We start from the raw sequence: 27,753 nt of genomic DNA on the forward strand, positions 1-27,753 counted from the left end.
AAGTCCGGGCCAGAGTATATGCGAGCGGAGCGAGAAGCGAAGCTTGCCCAATTTTACTGGAGTGCGGAGCGAGAGACCCAAAGGCTGGAGTGTCGGCCTTCTCGCCCATTCCAATTGTGCTCACATCACAAGCTCAGGACATGCCAGGCCCCGCATGCGTTTGTAGTCTATGTGTGTGGTGCTGTAGACCCTTGCTTCAGCTACTGTCATGGAGTTAGCTAAATATTTTCATAAAGAAATTGATAAAACACACATGTGCAAAATCAAGGTGACTTACAAAGATGAGGACCGAAAGCAAGAAAGGGATGTTTGACTAAAATCTAATCATTTTAAACCTTGCTTACATTTGTATACGATCATGTGTCTCTCTATTATGTGCGGGAATACTTGGGAACAGATTTCTTAAATTAAAATCACTGAGCTGATTTCATGGTGTTTTTGTAGTCTTTTATGTCCAACAATGAAAATTCCACAAAGTTTTTTTTGTTGTTGCTCGGAATACTTGGGGGGGGGTCAAATAAAACCACCAACAGCCAAATTCAGCCCGGGGGCTGCCAGTTGGAGAACCCGGCCCTAGTCCCACTTCAATTTCCATACCACCCCAATAGATCCACAGTCGATGCAATCGCCATCGCACTGAACGCTGCCCTATCCCATATGGACAAGAGGAATAGCTATGTAAGAATGCTGTTCATTGACTACAGCTCATCCTTCAACACCATAGTACCCTCCAAGCTCATTATTAAGCTTGGGGCCAGGGTCTGAACCCCACCCTGTGCAACTGGGTCCTGGACTTCCTGACGGGCCGCCCCTAGGTGGTGAAGGCATGAAACACCTCCACTACGGTGATCCTCAAACAAAGGGACTCCACAAGGGAGCATGCTCAGCCCAATCATCAAGTTTGCAGACGATACAACTGTACTAGGCCTGATTACCAACAAGATACAGCCTACAGTGAGGAGGAGGTGAGGGCCCTGGCGGAAAATAACCTCTTCCTCAAAGTCAACAAAACGAAGGAGCTGATCGTGGACTTCAGGCAGCAGAAGGAGCACACTACCATCTACATCAATGGGACCGCAGAGGAGACGGTGACAAGCTTAAAGTTCCTCGGCATACACATCACTGACAATCTTAAAATGGTCCACCCACACAGTGTGGGGAAGGCACAACAGCGCCTCTAACTTCAGGAGGCTGAAGAAATTCAGCTTTGCACCTAAGACCCTCAAACTTTTACAGATTCACCATTGAGAGCATCCTGTCGGGCTGTACTACCCCCTGGACAGCAACTGCACTGCCCTCAACCGCAGGGCTCTCCAAAGAGTGATGCGGTCTGTCCAACGCATCACAGGTGGCACACTGTCTGTCCTCTAGCACACCTACAGCAACCGATGTCACAGGAAGGCCAAAAAGATCATCAACATCAATCAACATCAACCACCCGAGCCACGGTATGTTCACCCCTCTATCATCCAGAAGGTGAGGTCAGTAAAGGTGAATCAAAGCTGGGACCGAGAGACTGAAAAACATCTCAAGGCCATCCGACTGTTAAATAGCCATCACTATATGGCCATTAAATAACACACAGCGGCATTTAAAATTAATTTAGAGGCTATATTTAGAGGCCTGTGAGCTAGGATCTCTTTAAGGGGAGGCCTATAATAAATAAATCAAACATTATAAAACACAAATAGAGTTCTAAAATATTTCCATTGTGTGAGCCTAAATTGCAATGCCTACAAGTTGAAGGCCTATTTTTTTGTATTTGGATAGGCCTAAATGAAACGTTTAATTATTAATTACTAAAGACCTTAATTATGATACTTTTGAATACACACGGATTTCAATAAACAAATGAATAAGACTGTTCCGTTCTCTTTGATTTAGTTCCTATTGCCACTCAGACAAACAGAATGGATGTCAGACTGACTGAACTGAATGAAGGATGATTTAAATGATCAAATATGTTAGAATGATGAGTTGCCCACATCAAGCATGCTCTGCACTTTATTTGGCTAGTAGGCAAATGGGCCTACATTAGAGTATAATGACTATAGCTGCATGCCTTCAGAAGGGCATCTTCTGAGGCTGAGGGGTGCTTTTCTGTGTTGCATGGAGATCACAAGCTCTTCACCTGGGTAGCAGTATCACAATTGAGAGATTAGCCTATACGGAGACTACCTAAGACCACTGAACAGTTGTTGTAAAGTGTGGGAATAAGCTTATGCCTGATTTAGCCTAAATGTAACCTCTCCCTTGTTCATTTCAAAGTCCATATGTTCATGACCCGGTTCATATAAATCATGTCAAATTATTTTACATTTAAATTAACCCCTCCTACAGAATATGCTTTGGCAAGATTATGAGTGTAAATAAATATACAAATATTAATACTAAGTGGCAAAGACTCCAGTGGTCATATATAATTCATAGAGTCATCAAACATATATTCTGTTTCATTATTCCTAGTAATATATATACACACACACACACACACACACTACTGGTTATGATTGCAGACAGAACCCAGAGAATTGGATGGTACAATATTGAATTAGTCACATTTTGAGAAGGTGCATACATGGGGGTGTCCACATCACCCAGAGATATGCCCATGCTGTAGAGATACACCTAGCAAACTTCACTGTTGTAGGCATAATACAGCTAGTGCCATCTAGACTTGCGCTGGCAAACTAATCCATTACATTAGCTACCTAAATGTGAAGTAAACTAAACTGAGGAGTAAGAGAGAATGGAGACTTTTAACTTGAAAACGTGCAGGATACCTATTTTTCCGGTTTCCCCGACTTCCGTTTTTTTTTTTATATATACTGGGTTAGGCTTGTTCGTGTAGCACTCCTAACAAGTGGTTTGGGGTACGTTTTTTTTGTGCGAGATGAAACTGCTAAAACTCTGAAAGGCATTATTGTATGTCAGAATTTCAACAAGATTTGTTCAAGCCTAAAATGTTAGTCCGTAATCGTAACCTGGTGTTTGTATGTTCACAGATTACATTTCACGTTTACGTGTCATGTTTCACAAATGGCTTTTCTTACTGATCCTAACGATTACGTACATTCAACCTTTTGGCAGCTATCTGGCTCCGTACATAACGCCTTCAACCAAGAGTTTACAATAGCTAAAAGCTTACGACCGCACTGAAACGTGTTAGAAAATTTGGCGGATGTTTTCCTGCGATGTTGTGATTGGTGGGAGGCTCATGACGTTATACGTCGGTATTGGTGTTTGGGTAATGGGTATAAAAAAAAGCGGTTAGGAACGCTGATTAGTCAGAAACACCCACGGAGTTTTGCATCCGTCAACAACCAGTTGATGTTTTTTTTCAATCAAGTTACAGCACTGAAACGACCTACAAATTGGTATTATGGACATAACTAGTTAGTAAATAAGTTGCTGCTATCATAACTTTGACTGCACAATACATTTCCCAATTGTGACTATAAAGATAATTTGAATAATCTCTTGGTTGAATAATCTTTCTGACCTGTTATTTTTCCAGTTCTCTCGGCTATGGAGGCGAGATGTGCTGTTGTTGAGACTTGGGCTGAGTTCGGATGTCCTTCGCCGGGTACAGCTGCTAAAGTGATCTGGTCTGGGGAAGATGTGTTGATATGCACTGGGGGCGACGAGGTGTCGGTCTTCAACACACAAGAGCTGAAACTGACGGTAAGCCTGAATCTCAAACCATACACTTCGCCCGCTTCAATTAAAGAACAACAGGTGACACATTCACTCAGGTGAATAACAGGTGAACTGATTATTGATGAACACTCAGGTGAGTTGCAGGTAATATAATGACAAGGAACTGATTATTGATAAACACTGAAATGAATAGCAGCAGGTGATACAATTACAATAAACAGATTATTTGTGAACAGGGGTAAATAGCAGGTGAACTGATTATTGATTAACGCTGAAGTTGCAGTAACAGGGGGTCTATTTGAACCTGGCAGTCAAATATATCTGATATTCTTCATGGACAAGAAACACTCATCTTGTCTGTTATTCCAGGCTATTCTTCAGTTCCTGAGTCCAGTGTGTCACATGGTGCTGAGTGAGGACAAGCAGTCTGTTTATGCTGTCTGTGAGAGTGATGGGGTGTACTGTGTCAGTCTACCAACTCTGCACCCTAAGTATGAACCTCTTCATTTGAACTATGGAGACTGAACATGCAAAAATGACGTATATTTGATTACCCTCTCCCCCTTGTCCTGTCTCACCAGGTCTCCCACTCCCCCAGCTGACCAATCCCCTGGCCCTGCTCTGATCAAGGTGTCGTCTAATTCGCTGGCAGCCAGAGACGAGGGGGTGTGTTCTCTGATTGAGGTGGGAGGGTCAGGTGGGACCTTGGTGACCGTCTCACTGAGAGACGCAGCCTGGTGGTTTACTCTCTATAAAGCAGCTGACCACCAGAAACTGACTCAGTTTAGTCTACCTGTCGTTTCAGTTGGTCACCATGTCGAATCAGAGGAAAATGGTTCCGCAGGACTGGTCATGAGACCTGTGTTAGCTTGCGTTTACAGCAGTGATGCACCACCCTTATCATCTTCATCATCCTCAACAACAACAAAACTACCACGTTTGTCATCATCATTAGGCATCAAACATTTTCTCCTGGAGCCTCTCCTCTTCAAGCTCCTCTTCGGCGTCGACGCTGCCCTCATCAACTCCCCCATGATCCTTTGCGGCCTGCCTGATGGGCGTCTCTGCTCCCTCCCCTTACTTCTCCCAGGACGATCAGGCCCCTGCGTTAGAGTTCTACACAGCATGGAGCAGCCAATCATGTTTATCGGAACCACGACCGGGACAAATGATGGTCCACAGTGTTTGGTGGCAGTAGGCCAATGGGGGGGGGTGGTGCTGGTCAGAACCTGTGAAGGGGGGCCGGAGGAGGGGGGCAAGGTAGCAGCATTAACAGAGGGGTGTGTGTCGGGGCCTGTGGTGTGTGTGTGTGCAGGCAGGGAGGGCCTGTACTACAGCACAGGGTCAGATCTTCTAGCCCTGGATCTCCCAGGGGTGCGAGAGGAAGCTCCAAAGCCAGAAGAGAGCCTGGTGGTCAGCCACGGGGAGAGGCAAGGCCAGGGACAGGCCATGGTGAGAGCAAGGGAGTCTGCTACCCTACAGAGTCCTGTCAGCCTTAATGTCTGCAGGGTCATTGCCCTGGCTGGGCCCTCACGCAATGCCTCAGGTAAAGTGTGTGTTCAGCTCAACCAATATTTTCTGCAACCGATCTTTGTTATCGAGTTTGTTTTCTTTCGGATCGTGTTTGTGTGTGTGTTACAGGCATAGTGCAGTTGGTGGCTTTGTCTCTCCGGGGGAGGCTCCAGCGTTTAACCCTGCCTAAGGGGACAGAGACAGGGGGCATACCCAGGCTCCCCTTATCACAGGTGGGACAGAGAGTGAGGGACCTCCTTGCAGCCATCGGAGATGTGTGTGAGAGGTGAGGAGGCATGCAGTAGATTTGATGGTAGATCTAACATGTTTTATTCAGATGAATAGTACTTATTTAACATGTTAATTTACTTGTATGTGCTCTTGCTTGTCCCACAGAGCATCTGTGTTGAAAAGCACCATACAGTCCAAAAACCACTCCCTCAGACACCTGAATCAGGTGCTCAATGTCTGCTGCCTACTGCTAGCAAATCAGAACAGTGGAGAGCAGCTCCCGGTCAGCAAGAAGCCAATCAGGTGTCACGTTGTTGCCAAGTGGAGCCGCCTGCTACAGAGAGACTCCCTGAATCTGACCTGTGTTCTGGACAATTCTAGTCCTTACATTCTAGAACGGAACTGGACGTTCTGTGTGAGAGTTCTACCATTATCCTACCCTCTTCCTGCAGGGGGGGAGAACACCTCTCAAACATTCTCATTCCCATTCCAGAAACTAGAGCCGGGTGGGAGAATGGAAGTGTCGTTGCCCCTAACAGCGGCGGGGGACACATCTTTCCCTGTGACGGTTAGCTGCTCGCTCACCTACTCCCTGCAAAGCCTGCTGGGGTCTGAGGAGCTGTCCCGCCTCCTGGCCAATGGGGAGCCGGCATCTCGTCTGGGATTGGAGGGTGGATGGGTCAGTCTGCCCCTTGACACGCTGACAGTGGATTGGCTGGATGCTCTGCAGGTGACTGGGACCACGCCCCCTCACAGGGACCCAAACAGACCCCCCATTTCCCCAGATACCGTCTCGATGGATATCGTTGAGGCCTTCGTGAGCACCCGTCGGTGCAGGGGTTCTGGGAGGGGGGATGGAGGAGGAGGAGGAGAGAGGATGGTGGCGTCTGATGGGGGGCTGTTTTCAGCAAGCATCAAGGTCTCAACAGAGCTACTGAGAAGGACACTAGGACTGGAGCCACCAGGCTCTGCTGGCCCTTCTCAGGGTGTGTGTGGCTCTGTGCTGGGCTGGCTGCTGTCACAGGGGACAGGAGAAGAGGACTGGAGGGGCAGAGGGGACAATGGAGGACAGGAAAGCTCTGTGGTCTACGCCCGGTGTCTAGGGCGACACACCGTCAAACTCACAGCCAAAGAGGTGTGTATTTATTTTATATTTTTACATATCATGAAAACATGATTGTATTGATACTGGGTGTATCAGTTGTGGTCCTTTAGCTCAGTTTGTAGAGAATGCCGCTTGTAACACCAGGGTAGTGGGTTTGATTCCCGGGACCGCCCATACAGAAAATGTATGCATGCTTGACTAAATCTCATTGGATTAAAAAAAATAAAAATTTATTTTATTATATTATTATAGTTGTATCCTTTTAGACTCACTTTAAGGTCATGTTTAACTTTCCTGGGAGACTATTGTATGAGGTATGTGTTGAGAATGACTGTACCTGTATGTTGTTGGCCAGGTAACTGTAGGGGACACCAGTGATAAGGAGGCTGTGGAGGTGCGGGTGCAGTGCTCCTCCATGGCAGCCGTGTGTGGACTACACCATGCAGTGTTAAGCCGTGTTCAGGTAGGGAATCCCAACGTGTGTGATAAACATTTGTGCCTGTTTGCTACATTCCCTCTCCTCCCTTACACCCTGTGTGTTGTGTGTGTTGAAAGGCTCTTCTCCAGGGTACTGCTAGCACACAGGAGTCCTCTATGGGAGTCCAGGGACTGGGCTTGAGACAGGCCCTACAGCGGGCACAGGTGAGACCAGACTAACAACAAACTACCTGGTAACATAAGGGTTGAAAGAAATACTCAAACACACAAATCCTCAAACACACAAGAAACAGACAATCTGTAGTATTTTCTCAACTTTTCTCTGTGTCTATAGCCTTACCTCTTTTTCCTGTTCTTTATCTTCTTCCTCCTCCTCCCCCCTGCCAGGTCCTATCTGAGCATCTCCAGGAGGCTCGTATCCCAGAAGCCATTGGACTGGGGATGACCACGGGACAGACCACCAAGACACTGTTCAGCGTTTACAGGCAACTCAGAGAGAACCCCCTCCTCATCCTCTGACACCGTTACCATCCCACATACGCTCCTCATACACAACATCCTCACACACAACATCCTCACACACAACATCCTCACACACAACATCCTCACACACAACATCCTCACACACAACATCCTCACACACAACATCCTCACACACAACATCCTCTCACACAACATCCTCACACACAACATCCTCATCCACACATTTACAATCCTCTCCGCATCTTCATTCTCAGCCCCACACTCACTATCCAATACATCTCCTGCAAAGGAGAAATAAATGACTGTTTGTCTCCCTCTGCTGTTTTAGTACACAAACAGCATTTATTTATTTATGTGAACGTTTGTAAAATAGTACATAGCAGGTAGGTTGTGTGTGTGGATTAAAATGTACCTGTAAAGTTAGTTAGAACAACGGATTTGAAGAGTCACTTCACTGACAACATTATCCACACACGAAACATAACTTTTACACATCTCAGAGATTATTTTTATTATAGTTTTTCAAAACTTTTCAGAAAAATTTATATTAGAAAAGGATAAAACAAAAGACAAATGAAGTATGTATCATTGCCAAGTGACAGGCTGTAAATCACGAGCACTATACTCTTTCTAGGATGATGTTACTGTTTTGATTGTAGGGAAAAGCCTGTAAAAATCTCAAACGACACCCATTACACTCCTGTATCCCATATAGAGGGCTCCTACTTATCACCTGAAGCCATTACTCTATGTGTCTGTGTTTTGAAGTGGGCCTACTGCCCTACATGGGGAAGAGGGTCATGCTTGTTAATGTTACGATGCTAAGGAAGCTGTCCGCTAATGATGACTCAGCTACGATGAATTGATGACTTTCTGAGTTTATTATTACACACTGTCACTCGCTTAGAAAGTCAGAATTGGCAAAACGACAGGGAAGAATGGGAATGGAAGAGTGGAAAAGAACAGTTGGTGAAACCAGAGAATCAAGTGAGAGAGAGGGGTGGAAGAGAGTGTAATAGACAATTGGTTTAAGGCACATTGGTTTTACACCAGAGTGTCTCTATAGGTATTTGTAGCATTGTGTGTATGTTCTGGAGTATTTGTAGCTGCTGTAGTAATAATGTATACCATTTAGCAGATATATTTATCCAAAGGGGCTTACAGTCATGCATATATTTTACACATGGGTGGTACCAGGAATCAAACCAACTATCCTGGCATAGCAAACATTAAAGTGCCATGCTCTACCAACTGAGCTACAGATGACCAGTAGACACTTCAAAACTGAAAACCCAAGCCATGTCAACTCCTCTATAGCCTCATTTATACCTGGTGCGAACATGCGTCCTCTTTCCTGATCTTTTCCACATTCTGATTGTGCCCACATTTTCAGAAATATGTCTACACGTGGTATTAAAATGTTTCTCTTATCCATCTACTGTGACTACATTTCCTGGTCCCTCCCTGTATGCAAATTATTTGACAGCTATTCTTTCAAAATAATATTTATTTATTTTAAAGGGGCAATCAGCAGTTGCTACATCAATTTTTGGACTTATAAATTAAGGATATGTACCCATTGATTCTTGAAGAACTCCTGAGTGGTGCAGTGGTCTAAGGCACTGCATCTCAGCGCTAGAGGCATCACTACAGACCCTGGTTAGATTCCAAGCTGTATCATAACCGGCCGTGATTTGGAGTCCCTTAGGGCGGCGCCCGGTGTCATTAGGGTTTAGCCGGGGTAGGCCGTCATTGTAAATAAGAATTTGTTCTTAACTGATTTGGCTAACTAAATAAAGGTAAAATCAAAAGAATGAACTTGTAAATGTCTCATGAGCTTAGTTTAACTATCAGAACCCAAAATATAAGTCCTTGCAGCTATAGCTCTGTTTATGAATTTGAGAGTGGTTACATTTCTCCAGCCCCATCCCTCAGCCTTTAACCAAAACGGATGGGGAGTGTGCTTTGATATTGTTTCTACTGTTGATTGCTGCTTAAAGATACATATTGATGCCATAAGTCAATAGTGCCACCTGTCAGTGATTTTAGAAGGCTGGATAATGATGATTTAAATGGTTTCACTGTCCAGAGCCCGGTTTCCCAAAAGCACCTTGAGGCCTAAGTTCATTGTTAGAACCATAGGATCCTAAGTTGAACTTAGCCTTAAGATGCTTTTGGGAGACCAGGCCCAAATCCGTTTACACTTGTAAGATATCAGACCCACAATGTGTCTTTTAATGCATCCGGTCTATACGATTAAAATACTAATTTTAATACCGTGTATAGACATATTTCTGAAAATGTGGGCACGATCAGAATGTGAGAATGTGGACCACGACAGGAGAAAGAACGCATGTTAGCGCCAGGTATAAACAAAGTCAAGTCATTCCATGTGTATGGAAATGGAAATATCCGTAGTTGTATTGCTGTTGTATCATGAATAGTGTTGTTGTAGCTAAAATAATGTTGCAAAATGAAAACCCAAGCCATGACTAGTCCTCTATGTGTGAGTATGGTACTTACTCTGAATCCTGACTTTTACTAGTAACATGCTAATTTTAAAAAACATTTTTAAAAAACTCATAAGCCTATAAAGCATAGTGTTGTTTGGAATCTGCCGTTGACTCACTGAACAGTGTTAACTCCAGCAAACATGATTAATTTCTTCTGACCAGGCTCTTCTGAGCTGAAAACTTGAGACCTCTGCCTTATTTTAAATGAACATTTTAGTCATTAAGCAGACACTCTTATCCAGAGCGACTTACAATTAGTGCATTCATTTAAACGCATGTCTTCCCTCGACCTCCCCTGTAAAAAGAGTCTGTTTTCTCTTTGTGCCTTCTTCATTGGCTGGCATGCCAGGAGTAGGTTGAGGGGAGTGGCATGGGCAGAAAGGGACCTATGGGAGAGGGCAGAAGTCGCCACTAACTTTTAGTCTAGGGTCAGATATTCTTTACCAATCTGTTCATTCATTTTTAGGACATGGGGGTTAGGGTAATCTGGTAATCTGCCCCAATCTGATCCTAGATCTGTGGTTAGGGGTAACCTCCGGCAGGGTAGGAGAGTGGCCCCCATATAGGTCAGTACTCCCAGAGGGCAGAGCTGTCGGGGGTAACCCCGTCGCCCTTCAGCATGCCCCCCTGGCCTCGCAGGTATCTGCCGTTCTTGCCTCGGATGGCGATGCGTCCGTGCTCCAGGAACTCAAATGAGAAGTCATCTGGTGTCTCTCCGTCTGAACATACCAGACCACTGCTGTTCACATACCAGAACCTCCCTCCCTCACCTACAAGGGGTTAGTTAGAGAGAGACAACATGGACTGGCAGCACTATATGAAAGGCCTTTACACGTCAAGACAGATTGAAGCAGAAAGCAATAGATTAAAATAAGCAGTTGCACAAAACTTCTTAAATTCTTCATGAAAAATACATTGAATTCTATGCAATAAGCTAGAATGTGCATATCATATCCTCACCTTTGATGTGGTACGCCCCATCACTGAAATGCAGTGTGAAGATGTCATAGACTGATCTGTTGGCATCCAGCGTGTTGGAGTTCTTATGATGGCAGATGAAGCCGTTCAACCCTCGCAGGATCAGCATGGGACGGTTTATCAGCTTCAGAATCAACTTCTCATCCTCACCTGATCAGGGAAGAGAGGGTGGGGAAAGAGAGGGAAGGAGGAGGAAGAGGTAGAGGTAGAAATTAAGGAGAGAGGAAGGAATATTAGGTTTAAAAAGCATAAGAACCATGGAACCCACTCACCCACTTAAAGACAAAAAAACACTTACCTATGGAGTCGCTGACGGCTGCTAGCTGACCGTTCTTCTTGGTGCAGATGTATTTCCCGTTACTGGCTCTTAGTGCCACCCTGCGGCCCATCCACTCCACTGCAAACATGGTGTTGGCAGACCTGGATAATAAATGGTTAGGGTTGTGACTGGAGCTAGGGTTAGTGTTGTGACTGGAGCTAGGGTTAGTGTTGTGACTGGAGCTATGGTTAGTCTTGTGACTGGAGCTAGGGTTAGTGTTGTGACTGGAGCTAGGATTAGGGTTGTGACTGGAGCTAGGGTTAGTGTTGTGACTGGAGCTAGGGTTAGTGTTGTGACTGGAGCTAGGGTTAGTGTTGTGACTGGAGCTAGGGTTAGGGTTGTGACTGGAGCTAGGGTTAGTGTTGTGACTGGAGCTAGGGTTAGTGTTGTGACGAGCTAGGGTTAGTGTTGTGACTGGAGCTAGGGTTAGGGTTGTGACTGGAGCTAGGGTTAGTGTTGTGACTGGAGCTAGGGCTAGGGTTGTGACTGGAGCTAGGGTTAGTGGTAGGGGTTAGTCTTAGGTTTAGAGCATGTGTCAAACTCATTCCACGGAGGGATGAGTGTCTGCGTGTTTCCGCTCCTCCCTTGTACTTGATTAATGAATTAAGGTCACTGATTAGTAAAGAAATCTCCACACCTGGTTGTTTAGGTCGTAATTGAAAGAAAAAAACAAAAACCTGCAGACACTAGAGTTTGACACCTCTGGTTTAGAGTTAGTTACCTCTCTGTGGCCGTAGTCTGGATGCCTCCGTGGGCCACCAGGGCCCAGTATTTCCCCTCGTTGGTCCGAAACAGACACTTCCTGCTCTCCTTGTCAATCTCCATCTGGAACGTCTCCAGGTCCGTCTCGTCCTCCTGGTTTGCCGAGATACTCACACCTGGGAGGGGCCAGAGGTGTGAGGTCAGTCAAATTCAGTTCATGGTATGTTCAGTTCGAAATCAATCCAAGTTTTATTGATACTCATAACTGTCAATACAGGCTGTCTGAAATCCGTGGGCACGCACATTTACACACTCACACATGCATGCCCTTATACACCCACATGTGGATGGCCCGTAACCCACCATAATGTCAAAGACCTCTGTCCATTATGCAGAATACAAATAGCATTAACATTAATTAAAGACACAGGCATGCACGCAGACAGGCAGGCAGATTCTACCAACCCCTTTACTAACAGTCTTCTGCACTAGGGTCCTCCTTAGTTACATTCAACCCAGCTTTCTAAAGCAACTATTGGCTTAGTCTAAAAAAAACTATTCTCTATCTTATCACCAGGGCTTGTGTTTCTGTTTGATCAGATTCCCCTCTCATCTCAGCACTGCTTCACGCTTTATTGTCCAATTTCATGTGTGTGTGTGTGTGTGTGTGTGTCCATTTCACACCACACCATCACCATAACAGTCTGCTGAGCTCAGCTGTGATCAGACTACAGCCCATCTAAGAGAGAAAGAGGAGAGAATGAGAGAGAGGAAGAAGACAGGAAATCAGGGGGTATCAATGGAACGTTTAATACCTCAGGGGGTATTAATAGAAGGTTTTATAACTCAGGGGGTATCAATAGAAGGTTGTATAACTCAGGGGGTATCAATATAAGGTTTTATAAATCAGGGGGTATCAATAGAAGGTTGTATAACTCAGGGGGTATCAATAGAAGGTTTTATAACTCGGGGTATCAATAGAAGGTTTTATAACTCGGGGTATCAATGGAACGTTTAATACCTCAGGGGGTATCAATAGAAGGTTTTATAAATCAGGGGGTATCAATAGAAGGTTGTATAACTCAGGGGGTATCAATAGAAGGTTTTATAACTCGGGGTATCAATAGAAGGTTTTATAACTCAGGGGGTATCAATGGAAGGTTGTATAACTCAGGGGGTATCAATAGAAGGTTTTATAACTCAGGGGGTATCAATAGAAGGTTTTATAACTCAGGGGGTATCAATAGAAGGTTTTATAACTCAGGGGGTATCAATAGAAGGTTGTATAACTCAGGGGGTATCAATAGAAGGTTTTATAAATCAGGGGGTATCAATAGAAGGTTTTATAACTCAGGGTATCAATAGAAGGTTTTATACCTCAGGGGGTATCATTGGAAGGTTTTATAACTCGGGGTATCAATGGAAGATTTTATAACTCAGGGGGTATCAATGGAAGGTTTTATAACTCGGGGTATCAATAGAAGGTTTTATAACTCAGGGGGTATCAATATAAGGTTTTATAACTCAGGGGGTATCAATAGAAGGTTTTATAACTCGGGGTATCAATAGAAGGTTTTATAACTCAGGGGGTATCAGTGGAAGGTTTTATAACTCGGGGTATCAATAGAAGGTTTTATAACTCAGGGGGTATCAATGGAAGATTTTATAACTCAGGGGGTATCAATGGAAGGTTTTATAACTCAGGGTATCAATGGAAGGTTTTATAACTCAGGGGGTATCAATGGAAGGTTTTATAACTCGGGTATCAATAGAAGGTTTTATAACTCGGGGTATCAATGGAAGGTTTTATAACTCAGGGGGTATCAATAGAAGGTTTTATATCTCAGGGGGTATCAATGGAAGGTTTTATAACTCAGGGGGTATCAATAGAAGGTTTTATAACTCAGGGGGTATCAGTGGAAGGTTTTATAACTCAGGGGGTATCAGTGGAAGGTTTTATAACTCGGGGTATCACTAGAAGGTTTTATAACTCAGGGGGTATCAATGGAAGGTTTTATAACTCAGGGGGTATCAATAGAAGGTTTAATACCTCAGGGGGTATCAATAGAAGGTTTAATACCTCAGGGGGTATCAATAGAAGGTTTAATACCTCAGGGGGTATCAATAGAAGGTTTAATACCTCAGGGGGTATCAATGGAAGATTTTATAACTCAGGGGGTATCAATGGAAGGTTTTATAACTCGGGGTATCAATAGAAGGTTTTATAATTCAGGGGGTATCAATGGAAGGTTTTAAAACTATCTGATACTGCATCTATCTGATATCTTGAAAGGCATTGCTGACACTACAGTTGGTCAATCATACCAAATGGTGCACACTGACTGCTACATAGCCTAGGGCAATGGTTTTCAAACCTCTCCTCAGGGATCCCCAGACGTTTAGCAATTGTGTTGTAACCCTGAACTAGCTGAGCTGATTCACTTAAGGTCTAGCTGTGGATAGTTAAAATACATTAAACGTTTGTGGGTCCCCAAGGAGAGGTTCAAAAATCACTAGCCTAGGGTAGAGTGTGCTAGTCTACACTCTTAGAAAAAAAGGTTATGTCTAGAACCTAAAAGGGTTCTTCGGCTGTACCCATAGGAGAACCCTTTGAATAACTATTTTTGGTTCCAGGTAGAACTTTTTTGTTCCAGGTAGAACCAAAAAGGGTTCTACCTGGAACCGAAAAGAGTTCTCCAGCCGAAGAACCCTATTGGAACCCTTTCTTCTAAGAGTGTAGTGTAAGGTTTAAAACAGACCGCAGACCCATCTCCAATTCCTGGTGTTGGCCTACCTGGAAGCCCGCCCACCCGCCTGCCCACCCAAAACTGGATCAGGCACGACTAATACATCAGAGAGTCGCTCTGCCATCCATTATTAATGATGCCACAGCCCACTGTCCCTCTCTTCCTCTCTCTAATCCCTCTCTCTCTCCCCTTTGTATCTTTCTCACTTGCTCTCCTCCTTTGCTATTCTCATTTTTTTCTCTTTCTCTTTGTTTATTTCACTGCATCCTTTATCTGTCTATCAGACCGTAGCGGGATGATGTGTGTGTGTGTGTGTGTGTGTGTGTGTGTGTGTGTGTGTGTATTTGAGCGTTCGTCTCTCTTACAATTTCTTCCCAGACCAGATCGATGTACCCGAGGGAGTAGAGAGGTGACGACAGACATGATAACAGATCTGACCCACACACACACACACACACACACACACACACACACATGGACACACACACACCACATGGGCACTTTAATAGAAAGAGAGTGGGAAGGCAGTAGAGAGAAAGAGAGAGAAGTATCAAGTCAGTTTCTGAGCCTAGTTGTGTCTGTAAACTATCTGACGGTGACACGTCTGCTCTTCAGGGAGAACTGGCAGTCCTGTTGATTTATGTGCGAACACATAGAGAAGGTGACTTCTTCTATATCTGACTATGCTCTCCGCTCTCTCTCTCTTACTCCTCCTCATGTACTTTCACAACCACTCTCCGCTCACTTTCCTCTATTTCTTCTTTTCCCATCACTCTCCCTATATACGCTTTCCCCTTCCACCCTTCTCCTCCTGTCTACCTCACGAACCCTCTCTCCCCACCCTCTCCCCTGGCTGTTCCCTACAGTCTTTCCCTTTCCTCTCCTCCATTAACTCTTTTTTCCTCACTTGCCCTTCCCTCTCCTCCTTTATTCTCTTCGCAGCTCTCTCCCTGGGTCGCCCTCTCAACCTCCTTTATCTCCATCCCTGGGCTGGGGTCTGTGGCTGACTGACTGACCCAGTTGTCTTTCTGATTTGTGGGCTGAGTTGCTATGGGCTATGCCCCTGGTGTGCTGTTGGCCAGAGACCCATAGAGTTAGAGTAGGGCTTGGGTTTCTGAAAACAGACTCCCCGCCTTCAATGAACAACCGCCCTGGCACTATCAATTATTTAACACACTCTGCACCTCATCACTCACCAATACAGGAGTGTTTGTAAAAGAGAGAGAGAGAAAGAGAGAGACAAAGCTTGTGTTTGTGAAAGAGAGAGTGTGTGTAATGCATGTTTGTAGGTACAAGATGGAGAGGGAGAGAAAGTGTGTGAGTGCATGTGTGTCTGTGCACTTGTCGTCTGAGTGTGTGTGTGTGTGTGTGTGTGTGTGTGTGTGTGTGTGTGTGTGTGTGTGTGTGTGTGTGTGTGTGTGTGAGAGAGAGAGAGAGAGAGAGAGAGAATGAGAGTGGAAAAAGTAAGTGTTAGGAAATGTTTTGTGTATCCTGTTTGAGTGTCTTTCAGCACTAGCATAGAGGTGTGTCACCGCCCTTTCTTCCCTGCCCTCATGAGGTTTCCTGTACCCCTCAGGCCTCGAGGTAATCACTTTCTGCTCGTCTCACTCAGTCATTTGGTTATTGCAGATCGTAGTGCTAACCAGGAACAATGAGCCACAGCTACAGTTACAACCCTCAGGTTAGAGTAACACTACTCCTCAGACAAGAATATTCACCAAAGACCACAGCATCAAACACACAGACGATACACAGAACACTCTAGAGATTCTAGGAAAAGATTCCCTCTCGATGAGATTCTAATAACACTGTAGATTCTGGAGTCAGTTACCTGGTCTATGACATTATCATAGACCCGGTAACTGATTCCAGAATTGTTTGTGGCTCGGGCAATGGGAAAGAGGCACAAGTTACTACATTATCATATTATACAGTGATGCTGACACTATTAATCAGTAACACACTTTTCACAGTGGTCGTGCATGCAGGTTAGGCCAGAGATTAAGTCTACACAGTACATAAACTGCACTGGAATAATCAGCCATTATAATTTGCCAATCTCATTCCCACTGACCTGGTGACATGTTTTCTGAGCCTGAAATACAAAAAGACTACTATGCTGCGGAGGGGTTTAAGCTACTGTTAGGAGGCAGTGGAATGATACTACAACACTGGAACTTCCCTTTTAACAATACAATAATGATCTGTTAGAAAATGAACAAACGATCAACGCATGCACAAACATGACAACATATCAGTATTTATGCTGCAGTAGTTTATGTGTCGGGGGGCTAGGGTCAGTTTGTTATATCTGGAGTACTTCTCCTGTCTTATCCGGTGTCCTGTGTAAATTTAAGTATGCTCTCTCTAATTCTCACTTTCTTTCTCTCTCTCGGAGGACCTGAGCCCTAGGACCATGCCTCAGGACTACCTGGCATGATGACTCCTTGTTGTCCCCAGTCCACCTGGTCGTGCTGCTGCTCCAGTTTCAACTGTTCTGCCTGTGGCTATGGAATCCTGACCTGTTCATCGGATGTGCTACCTGTCCCAGACATGCTGTTTTCAACTCTCTAGAGAAAGAAGGAGCAATAGAGATACTCTTAATGATCGGCTATGAAAAGCCAACTGACATTTACTCCTGAGGTGCTGACTTGCTGCACCCTCGACAACTACTGTGATTATTATTATTTGACCATGCTGGTAATTTATGAACATTTGAACATCTTGGCCATGTTCTGTTATAATCTCCACCCGGCACAGCCAGAAGAGGACTGGCCACCCCTCATAGCCTGGTTACTCTCTAGGTTTCTTCCTAGGTTTTGGCCTTTCTAGGGAGTTTTTCCTAGCCACCGTGCTTCTACACCTGCATTGCTTGCTGTTTGGGGTTTTAGGCTGGGTTTCTGTACAGCACTTTGAGATATCCGCTTATGTACGAAGGGCTACATAAATACATTTGATTTGATTTGATATCAACTGCGTTCCTCTCGTCTTTGAGGAAACACCCAACCTCAGACAATATGATAAGGAATCTGAAGACTACATTACCCATAATTATGGGTATGGTCTTTATCGGCTGTCAATCATCCATATCGAATGACAGTGGTGAAGGTCCATGCATATTCAATACGGCTGCTAATGTATTTTCTGTACATCTGAAAGCTCAGTTACCACAGTAGGTATCAAGTGGTACGAGAATATGAGGTAGTAGTAGTAGTAGTGGTAGTAGTTGAGTAGTTTTAGAAGTGACACATGAGGAGAGGGAGAGAAAACAAAAAAAGAGAACAAAAGAAGTGTATACTGTATATTTATGCGTGTGTGACATCTATGTTCATACTGTGTTTTGTCTACTGTGGTTGTCTTACGTTGCCGTATAGACACGTATTTCCCATTGGCTGCCATCAGCACCACCTGAGGGTGGCTCTCCTCCAGGTCAAACAGCTCGTCCTTCCCCGGCTTGCTGCACCTGCCAGACCTCAGTGTCCCCGTGGGGCCCATGGGACTCAGGTACTTCCCCTCACAGTCCTTAAACGCCAGCTTCCCACACTTCAACTCCAGCGTGTACCCCGTGCCCCGCCCGCTCTCCGCTGACAGCTTCCCGTCGTTGACAAGGTAACGGCTGTCACAGGTCTTGAGGCGGTACTTCCCCTCCAGGTAGACGAGCGTCAGGAGCGCCGCCACGCCCCATGGAATGTTCCGGTCCACGGCGATCTCGCCGTCGTCGGGTGACAGGTGGGCATAGCGCTTGCGGGCGACACTAAGCAGGTTGGCCTGCGGGTGGAGCGCCAGGTGCACCGCCCATAACTCTGCCTCTGTGATAACTTGGGCGAAGCAGGACAGGTAGTCCCGGGAACCTCCGAATAACCTCAGGTAGGGTTCCGACTGAAGTGCCCAGCGGCCGTCTGACTGGGCAGCGATCAGGAAGCGGCAGTCTGTGTTCCGGCCCTCGGCCTCGCAGGTGACCTTGCCATCCTTGTCGGAAGCCAGGTAGCGGCCCAGATGGCTGCGGAGGTAAACCACCTGGGGGTCCTGGGGGTCCTGCTCTAATGTCCACACCTGCTTCCTCTTCAGACTCGGGGCCGACGCATTCACCTGATGGAGGAGAGATCACTGTCAAGAGCACTGGGAATAGACCGTTTTCACTTGTCTACCTAAAACACCTTCCCTCTTCCCCTGTCTTCACCCTTTCTAACTCTTTCCTGCTTTAGATAAACTTCTTTGGCATCTACTCTACTCTGGCATGAAAACTACAAAGGAGTTGGCTAAAGCAGGACCAGACTGGTACCAGTCTAGACAGGAACACAGTAAGACTAAGCTGTGTCAGATGAGGTATCTCACCTTGAAGCCAAAGGCCTCTGCGGTGAGGTAGCGACTCTCGTGGTTGATCAGACCAAACTGCAGCTTCAGTGGACAGTTTGTACCGTTAGTGGGCATCCTGGCCTGGGGGAAGGAAGAGGAGGAGGGATGGGAGGAAGAAGAATGTGTGGCGGAGGGGAAGAGTGGGGAGGGGAGGGCATGGGGGTATGAATGACAAGTATGAGGTGAGGTTAAAAGGGTGGGCAGAATTAGGCAATAAAATATGAGAAGAAATCAATGAGGAAGGTAGCTATAATGCCGTGACTTTGTCTTCTACATTTTTTTTACACAGATTTATGATCTACTTACTGTGTTTATGTGGTTCCTTTCTGTAGTTTCTGTGATTCCTATGCTCCTAATTCCCAGATGAAAACGTTTCCTTTCAAATTGCTCCTCTTCTTATTCTGTTTCTCCTCCCTTCTCCGTTTCTTCTCCACCTCCGTTTCTCTCTGGTGGTAGTGAAGGACTCTTTCTCGTCTTTTCTCTTTCTGTCATTCAGGGCTCCTGTTTTTTTTCCTTCGGTTTCCTAATCAGGATTATAGTAATCAGCAGGGCTCAATACTGCAATCCAACAAGTGACGTCACCCTCTCCACCTCTCCTCTCACAATTTCTTTCAAACTACCTCTCCCTTTCTCCCTCAATTGATATTTTCCCCCTTCTCTATCTCCCTCTCTTAGTCTTCCTCTCACTCAATCGTTACCTTTGGCTCTGTCTCACTCTAACGCTCTTCCTCTATGCTTCCCCCCCTCTGTTTCTTTCTCTCCCTCTCTCTCTCTTTCCCTCAGCCAGTCTCTCTCTTTTTTCAATTCCCTGTTCTTTCTCTCCCAGTTTCTTTCTCTGAGATTACTGAGCCACTGATCTCCTGACCAGTCTCCAACCTTGGCCTTAGTGACCAGTCAGTAACCCAGTCACCCAACCAGTCAGTCAGTCAGTCAGTCACCCAACCAGTCAGTCAGTCAGTCACCAAGTCACCCAACCAGTCAGCCAGTCAGTCAGTCACCAAGTCACCCAACCAGTCGCTCAGCCAGTCAGTCAGTCAGTCACCAAGTCACCCAACCAGTCAGTCAGCCAGTCAGTCAGTCACCAAGTCACCCAACCAGTCAGCCAGCCAGTCAGTCAGTCAGTCAGTCAGTAACCAAGTCACCCAATCAGTCAGTCAGCCAGTCAGTCAGTCAGTCAGTCAGTCACCAAGTCACCCAACCAGTCAGTCAGTCAGTAACCCAGTCACCCAACCAGTCAGTCAGTCAGTCAGTCACCAAGTCACCCAACCAGTCGCTCAGCCAGTCAGTCAGTCAGTCACCAAGTCACCCAACCAGTCAGTCGGCCAGTCAGTCAGTCACCAAGTCACCCAACCAGTCAGTCAGCCAGCCAGTCAGTCAGTCAGTCAGTAACCAAGTCACCCAATCAGTCAGTCAGCCAGTCAGTCAGTCAGTCAGTCAGTCACCAAGTCACCCAACCAGTCAGTCAGTCAGTAACCCAGTCACCCAACCAGTCAGTCAGCCAGTCAGTCAGTCACCAAGTCAGTCAGTCAGTCGGCCAGTCACCCAGTCAGTCAGTCAGTCGGCCAGTCACCCAGTCAGTCAGTCAGTCAGTCGGCCAGTCACCCAGTCAGTCAGTCAGTCAGTCAGTCACCCAGTCAGTCAGTCAGTCGGCCAGTCGGCCAGTCAGTCAGTCAGTTACCAAGTTTTTATTTGCTTTGTCATTTTTATTGTTGGGGGGGTTACAGGTAGAATATTCATATCAATTCACACACTCAGTTTATACCACATGTACCGTAGGCTGACACTCAAAAGGAAAACTAAGAAATACATACAGAGAAATTATCATATTGATCACACAGGATTTTGTAATAATGATGGGGTGACAGATAGCCTCAAGGTTAGAGGGTTGGGCCAATAACTGCAAGGTCGCTGGGTTGAATCCCAGAGTCGAAAAGGTGAACAAATCTGTTGCTGTGCCCTTGAGCAAGGCACTTGTGTCTCAGGGGGAGTTGGGATGTGCAAGAAACACATTTACATTCCACACTTGGGTGTAACAGGACAAATATAAGCACCCCCCAAATGATTATACCCTAGCTACCAGAGAAACCCCTCCCCATACCACTTCTTCCCCGTGGGCCTGAGAGCAAAGAATAAAAAATACAAAAATGTTTCCTTGGTGTTAAATACAGTCTGTGAACAAACTTCAAATGTGTAAATTGATGGTTTGGATTACAGGAAGCAAAGACCATATTTTTCCAGTTATATCTATGGACCATACTTTTTTAATGGCCAGCTTAGAGTATGAGCTTTCCAAATGTTTATATATTATAGAGATCAGTCCTTTCAGGGGAGCCCAGGTCATTTATTTATAAATCCCATCATTGGATGGTTTGGTAGTTGGGTTTCCCCAGCATACCTGACCTAAGTTAGAAATATAGATATCAAGGGTATGGATTCCACATTTGGACCATTGGGGGGGATTTCCCAATTTCCCATCAATTTCTTGATAGTTGCTGGTTGAAAATACTTCTAATTTGCCGGGAGATTCGGCTTTCTATGGTGACATCACCATGGGGTAAACTGGCTAATGGACCAATAACAAAGAGTTCCAAATCTCTCTGCCAATTACAGCTAGTTCATAGTTGCCCCCTCCCGACTCAGACCACTCCCAGACATTCCTAGCAATATTCTTGCTTGAGAAATAGTTTTTTTGCTATAAAGCTAATTTTGCCAATTTGAATGGAAATCTATTACAGTAAGGCACTTAATTGTTACCTAGAAATGATTTGATATTGACATAAAAAACAGTGGTGTATATTCATGGAGGCTAAGGGAAGCCAGGCTTCCCCCCCAAATTGTCCTATAATGTTTTTTAAAAGATAAAATAATGTATCTTTTGTCTCTCTGTGTTTCATAATTGTCCTTCAATTCGCAAGTGGCTGAAAGTATCTCACCGGAGAAAGCATCTGAGCAAGTGAAACAGTGCCCCTCTGTCTCTGTGTAGCCTTCTATCTGATGCTGTCAGGTCAAAAAGTGTATGACATTGTTGCCGCCCATTGCATTGAATGCAAAGGAAGCCAGGGAGCATTTGGCCTCCCTTGATAAAAAGTATAAAATAATAGCCAATCAGTGTTGAGCTAAACTGAATGAGCTCAACTGTGATTGGGCCTGGCGCACCAAAAATAAATGTTAAGGGAAGCCAGTTTGGATTTGGCTTCACACCAATCACATCACATCGAGAGTGAAACATAATTGACAGAAAAACTTGAATTGTTGCATCTCGTGTTGTTGTCCTCCGGTGGCTAGCAAGCTAGCTAAAATTGTCCCTTTCCTAAATTAGCCATGGATGGAGATAGGGATTTGGACTTGTGGTTTTACTTAATTTTCCGTACAGGGCAATGATTATAATGACGATTCTGATCCAACCAAAAATTCATACATTGTGCCCCTGGCCTGAGAGGATGGAAGTTCAAAATGTAGTTTGACATAGCATGCTAATGTTAACTAGCTGGCTCATCTTTGCCTATGTATGGAAGTTAGGCTTGCAAGCATGCATTTTAGCCAGGTGGCCTAGGACAGCAAAAACTAAAAGTGTGTACTGTATAACAGAGTCATAGACCGTTTTGTCAACATGAAAGAGAGGAGGATGGCATTAGCGTTTCTATACAAGTAGGGTGAGTCAAAATGTTTTTTTCTACTAGCACGAATGTAAGCACACACACACACACAGAAATCAGAACCATGGACAACCACATCATATTTAGCTTACGTTGATTGGATTTAAATCGTTTTTGGTATATTTCAGTTGTCACTGCATTAGACTAAGCAGAAGTGATTTGATAATGTTGAAGTTGAAGTAGTGATGGAATAGTGGAGGCAGTTCCTGTTTTCTCTGTGACTTGTGGTAACTCTCTGTGGTTCTAAATCAATAGTTGTTTAGTAGCCCGAAAATAAACATTAACCTGCAGGTCATGCTGCAGGTCATGTAACAGTTTGTTACCTGCAATATGCTTTGTGGACTTGAATGGACAGAGGTTGCTCTCCGGTTTTGTGACGAAACAAACGTGTGGTTGAATTTATCCTGCCACTGTGTCATCTTATTGTCTCAGCCTTTGTTGTAATATGGCATTTTCTTCTGGCTTGGCTTCCACAGTTATTTTACCCACGTAGCGCTACTGATAAAAACAAGTGCATTGGGACTTTAAGGGATCTATCAGTATAGGCCACCTCTTTCAGAGGAATAGGAAGAATCATGTCTAAACCAATTTAGGATGTGGTGAAATGCTAGTTCCTGGAAAAATAATTTAAAGTTTGGTAGGTATAGTCCTCCTATGTCTTTCCCTCTTTGTAAATGTGTTAATTTGATCCGGGATCGCTTACCTTGTTATATACATTTTGTAACCGCACTATGAGTTTTATCTCAATAGCCAGAAGGGGAAGCATTGAACTACAGAAATTCAGCCTTGGCAGTATATTAATGTTGACAATAGATACTCTGCGGGTTAAAGCACCTGGGATGCTAGTCCATCTACTGAGGTCAGGTTGAATCGATTTGAAAATTCTGTAAAAGTTTTTTTTGTCAGTGGTTTTATCTAAGAAAGGAAAGATAACTAATCCCAAATATTTTAAATGGGAAATTATTGGGATTCCATAAGTAGAGATGGAGTCCTCCATCGGGGTATTGAGAGACAGTAGGTCTGATTTGGTTAGATTAATTACAGTGGGGCAAAAAAGTATTTAGTCAGCCACCAATTGTGCAAGTTCTCCCACTTAAAAAGATGAGAGAGGCCTGTAATTTTCATCATAGGTACACTTCAACTATGACAGATAAAATTAAGAAAAAAATCCAGAAAATCACATTGTAGGAGTTTTAATGAATTTATTTGCAAATTATGGTGGAAAATAAGTATTTGGTCAATAACAAAAGTTTATCTCAATAATTTGTTAAATACCCTTTGTTGGCAATGACAGAGGTCAAACGTTTTCTGTAAGTCTTCACAAGGTTTTCACACACTGTTGCTGGTATTTTGGCCCATTCCTCCATGTAGATCTCCTCTAGAGCAGTGGTGTTTTGGGGCTGTTTCTGGGCAACACGGACTTTCAACTCCCTCCAAAGATTTTCTATGGGGTTGAGATCTGGAGACTGGCTAGGCCACTCCAGGACCTTGAAATGCTTCATACGAAGCCACTCCTTCGTTGCCCGGGCGGTGTGTTTGGGATCATTGTCATGCTGAAAGACCCAGCCACGTTTCATCTTCAATGCCCTTGCTGATGGAAGGAGGTTTTCACTAAAAATCTCACGATACATGGCCCCATTCATTCTTTCCTTTACACGGATCAGTCGTCCTGGTCCCTTTGCAGAAAAACAGCCCCAAAGCATGATGTTTCCACCCCCATGCTTCACAGTAGGTATGGTGTTCTTTTGATGCATCTCAGCATTCTTTGTCCTCCAAACACGATGAGTTGAGTTTTTACCAAAAAGTTATATTTTGGTTTCATCTGACCATATGACATTCTCCCAATCTTCTTCTGGATCATCCAAATGCTCTCTAGCAAACTTCAGATGGGCCTAGACATGTACTGGCTTAAGCAGGGGGACACGTCTGGCACTGCAGGATTTGAGTCCCTGGCAGTGTAGTGTGTTACTGATGGTAGGCTTTGTTACTTTGGTCCCAGCTCTCTGCAGGTCATTCACTAGGTCCCCCCGTGTGGTTCTGGGAGTTTTGCTCACCGTTCTTGTGATCATTTTGACCCCACGGGGTGAGATCTTGCATGGAGCCCCAGATCGAGGGAGATTATCAGTGGTCTTGTATGTCTTCCATTTCCTAATAATTGCTCCCACAGTAGATTTCTTCAAACCAAGCTGCTTACCTATTGCAGATTCCCAGCCTGGTGCAGGTCTACAACTTTGTTTCTGGTGTCCTTTGACAGCTCTTTGGTCTTGGCCATAGTGGAGTTTGGAGTGTGACTATTTGAGGTTGTGGACAGGTGTCTTTTATACTGATAACAAGTTCAAACAGGTGCCATTAATACAGGTAACGAGTGGAGGACAGAGGAACCTCTTAAAGAAGAAGTTACAGGTCTGTGAGAGCCAGAAATCTTGCTTGTTTGTAGGTGACCAAATACTTATTTTCCACCATAATTTGCAAATAAATTCATTAAAAATCCTACAATGTGATTATCTGGATTTTCTTTCTCATTTTGTCTGTCATAGTTGAAGTGTACCTATGACTAAAATTACAGGCCTCTCTCATCTTTTTAAGTGGGAGAACTTGCACAATTGGTGGCTGACAAAATACTTTTTTGCCCCACTGTAGCTGAATTTATCTATGATCTTCAATGCGTTTCAGAGCAATTGAAATACATTGTCTAGATACAGTAAAATATCATCTGTGTATAATAAGATGAAGTGATCAGTAGATTTGAGGGAAATTGATGTTACTCCATTCGATTGAAGAATTTCTTGAGCCAGGGGTTCCATGGATAATAAAAATGGCAAAGGACAAATCGGATCGCCTTGCCTGCTGCTTCTAGTGATTATGAATGGAGCTGAGCAGATATTGCCTGTTATAACTATGGTTGAGGGATTGGCAGATATAGTATTTTAATCATATGAATAAAATTGGAGCCAATTCCAATTTTCCAAGACATACCAGAGATATGACCATTTTACTCTATTAAAAGCTTTCTCTGCATCGAGAGATAAAACAGCCCAAGGATCTGTTGTTTCTGACTAAGCATTTAAGATATGTAATAGTCAACGGAGGTTGTTTTTTGACAAAGCCGCTTTGATCCATGTGGACCAATTTGACTAGGTAAGTGTCAAGGCGGGATTACATTTTTGGAAAAGTTTAATATCTGTGTTATTTGCGTTTATGATAGTGAGGACACTGGGCGGAGGACACTGGGCGGCATCCTTACCTTTTTTAATATTAGTGCTGCATTCACATCCCCAATGAACCTTTGTGAACGGCTGTGTTAATCATTTTGAGCAATATTGGACCTAATTGATTCACAAATGTCAAATAGACCTCAGGAGGAATACCGTCCAATCCTGATGATTTTATTTATGTTACCCAATGCCCATTTGAGTTAATTGAGAGAGATTTGGGCTCCCAGTGAGGCAGCTTCATCTGTTGAGAGAAGAGTTCTTCATTATTTTAGAAAGGACTTAGTCTGGCTTGGTGTGGATTTACAATCAGAGGTGTACAGTTCTTAATAGAAGAGGGAGAATCATTCATTTGGGTTCTGTAATTCCACTGTTTCAGATTCAATAGTGGCTATATCAGCTAATTGATCATTACTGCTTAGCTTGTTGGCCAGTAAACAACTGGGACGATTACCATGGAAGTAATGTATCGCAAATTCTTCTCTCTGTCTTATCAATAAATTAAGTTCTATCTTGACTTTGGAAAGACTATTAGCTAAAAAAAAGTGTTTATTGAGACCGCTCTAAGGCAGTTAACAACATTTCTAATTCTGAAATCTTTTCTACCTGTGATTTATTCAACCCAGATGCGAATGCAGTTGCCTTATTTTTATGATAACCTTTGGTGGCATCCCATAGAAGTCATCAACTGAATTTTTATTGATCATTATGAATTCATTTAGTTACATTTCTAATTTATCACAGAATGTAGGATTGTGTAGTAATGAAACATCAAAACACCATCTTATAGCTCTTTTGGGAGATTCTGACATTTGTAGTTGCCAGTAGTAAGTATGGTGATCAGACAATCTCATATGTATATTTTCTCTTTTCTTAATTTTAAGAAGGTAGAGGTGTAGATAATAATATAACATCTATTGGGAAGAATGTTTTATGCCTGTTTGAATAGAAAGTGTATGCTTTTTTGATTATGTGCTTGCCAGGCATCAATGAGGTTGTAATCAGAGAGCATGTGTTGGAGAGCATGTGGTGGATTGTCGTTGGTCCTTACCTTCTCATTCACTTCATCTCTCTCCCTCTCTTTTTACCACTCTGTCACTTTCTGCCTCTCACGTTATCTTCCGTTTGTTTTTCTTCTCCTCTTCTTTCACACCTCTGCCTTTATTCACATTCCAGTTTCCTTCTTGACCAGAAGCTAGTTTGATCCGCACGTCCCTTAAATATGCACATCTTTTGATTAAAAAGGTTCCACCCTGAGATCTCAGTGAGGCCCTAGAGCGGCGCGACACCCTTTTCCTTCCCCAACTCCTAAGCACCCAAACATAAACCCTTCATCTTTACGCTACAGCAAGGTGGTGGAACGCATGCTTTAGTACTCTTTAGTCTTTCCCTCCTTCTTTGTATCTCTCCCCTCCTTTCTCTCTGTCTCTCTCTGACGTGGCGGCTGTGTATGTACTCCTGTCTTTATCTGGTTTTGCGCTTTATTCTGCTCTCTACTTCTTGCCATGACGAGAGAGGTGGAGTGACAAAAGCCAAGGTAACCAGAAACAATGTGTAGACACACACACACACACACACACACACACATACAGTGAGCGTCGGGTAACCAGAGCCCACCCTGTGCCTCTGTGGCAGTGGCCCGAGTGCAGCTCTCCTTACCTGCCTGGCCAGTGTATGGTTACACACCATCTCTGATTCCAATTTCTGTCGGTCAGCTTTAATGGAGCACGTGTGTGAGAGAAGGAAACAGAGAGATAGAGAGAAGGAGAGAAAAAAAAGGAGGGAGAGAAAGGGAAGAAGGGATGAATTTCAAATAAATGTGAATTTCAAAGAGAGGGAGG

General features: G+C 44.3%; 3 protein-coding genes across 6 annotated transcripts in view; 1 reads left to right on the plus strand and 2 right to left on the minus strand.

Annotated features, from left to right (window-relative positions):
* tmem235b (transmembrane protein 235b) overlaps positions 1-3,759 on the minus strand; it is a 27,349-nt gene extending 23,590 nt beyond the window's left edge. Inside the window, exon 1 of the mRNA XM_021576207.2 lies at positions 3,503-3,759. The gene's annotated coding sequence lies outside the window, so the exon portion shown is untranslated. The remainder of the gene's footprint in view (positions 1-3,502) is intronic.
* faap100 (FA core complex associated protein 100) lies at positions 2,736-8,863 on the plus strand. 4 transcript variants are annotated; one of them, XM_036956042.1, is made up of 9 exons: positions 2,736-2,873; positions 3,518-3,684; positions 4,030-4,151; positions 4,242-5,206; positions 5,302-5,458; positions 5,569-6,538; positions 6,864-6,971; positions 7,064-7,150; positions 7,334-8,863. In XM_036956042.1, the coding sequence occupies exons 2-9, from the start codon at positions 3,529-3,531 to the stop codon at positions 7,463-7,465; spliced, it is 2,697 nt and encodes an 898-aa protein (XP_036811937.1). In that variant the 5' UTR covers positions 2,736-2,873; positions 3,518-3,528; the 3' UTR covers positions 7,466-8,863. The 4 variants fall into 4 exon arrangements, with proteins under 4 accessions (XP_036811937.1, XP_036811938.1, XP_021431858.2 ...); XM_036956043.1 differs by having other exon boundaries at positions 2,873-2,965; XM_021576183.2 differs by lacking the exon at positions 2,736-2,873 and adding an exon at positions 2,995-3,395.
* Positions 8,864-8,989: 126 nt separating this feature from the next.
* LOC110499224 (fascin-2) lies at positions 8,990-19,799 on the minus strand. The gene is made up of 7 exons (XM_036956048.1): positions 19,351-19,799; positions 19,024-19,125; positions 18,051-18,777; positions 11,961-12,117; positions 11,219-11,340; positions 10,903-11,070; positions 8,990-10,712 (listed from the first exon to the last, which is right to left on the minus strand). The coding sequence occupies exons 2-7, from the start codon at positions 19,117-19,119 to the stop codon at positions 10,510-10,512; spliced, it is 1,473 nt and encodes a 490-aa protein (XP_036811943.1). The 5' UTR covers positions 19,120-19,125; positions 19,351-19,799; the 3' UTR covers positions 8,990-10,509.
* Positions 19,800-27,753: the final 7,954 nt, after the last annotated feature.

The sequence above is a fragment of the Oncorhynchus mykiss genome, chromosome 20 (genome assembly GCF_013265735.2).
Source record: "Oncorhynchus mykiss isolate Arlee chromosome 20, USDA_OmykA_1.1, whole genome shotgun sequence".
NCBI classification, from domain to species: domain Eukaryota; kingdom Metazoa; phylum Chordata; class Actinopteri; order Salmoniformes; family Salmonidae; genus Oncorhynchus; species Oncorhynchus mykiss.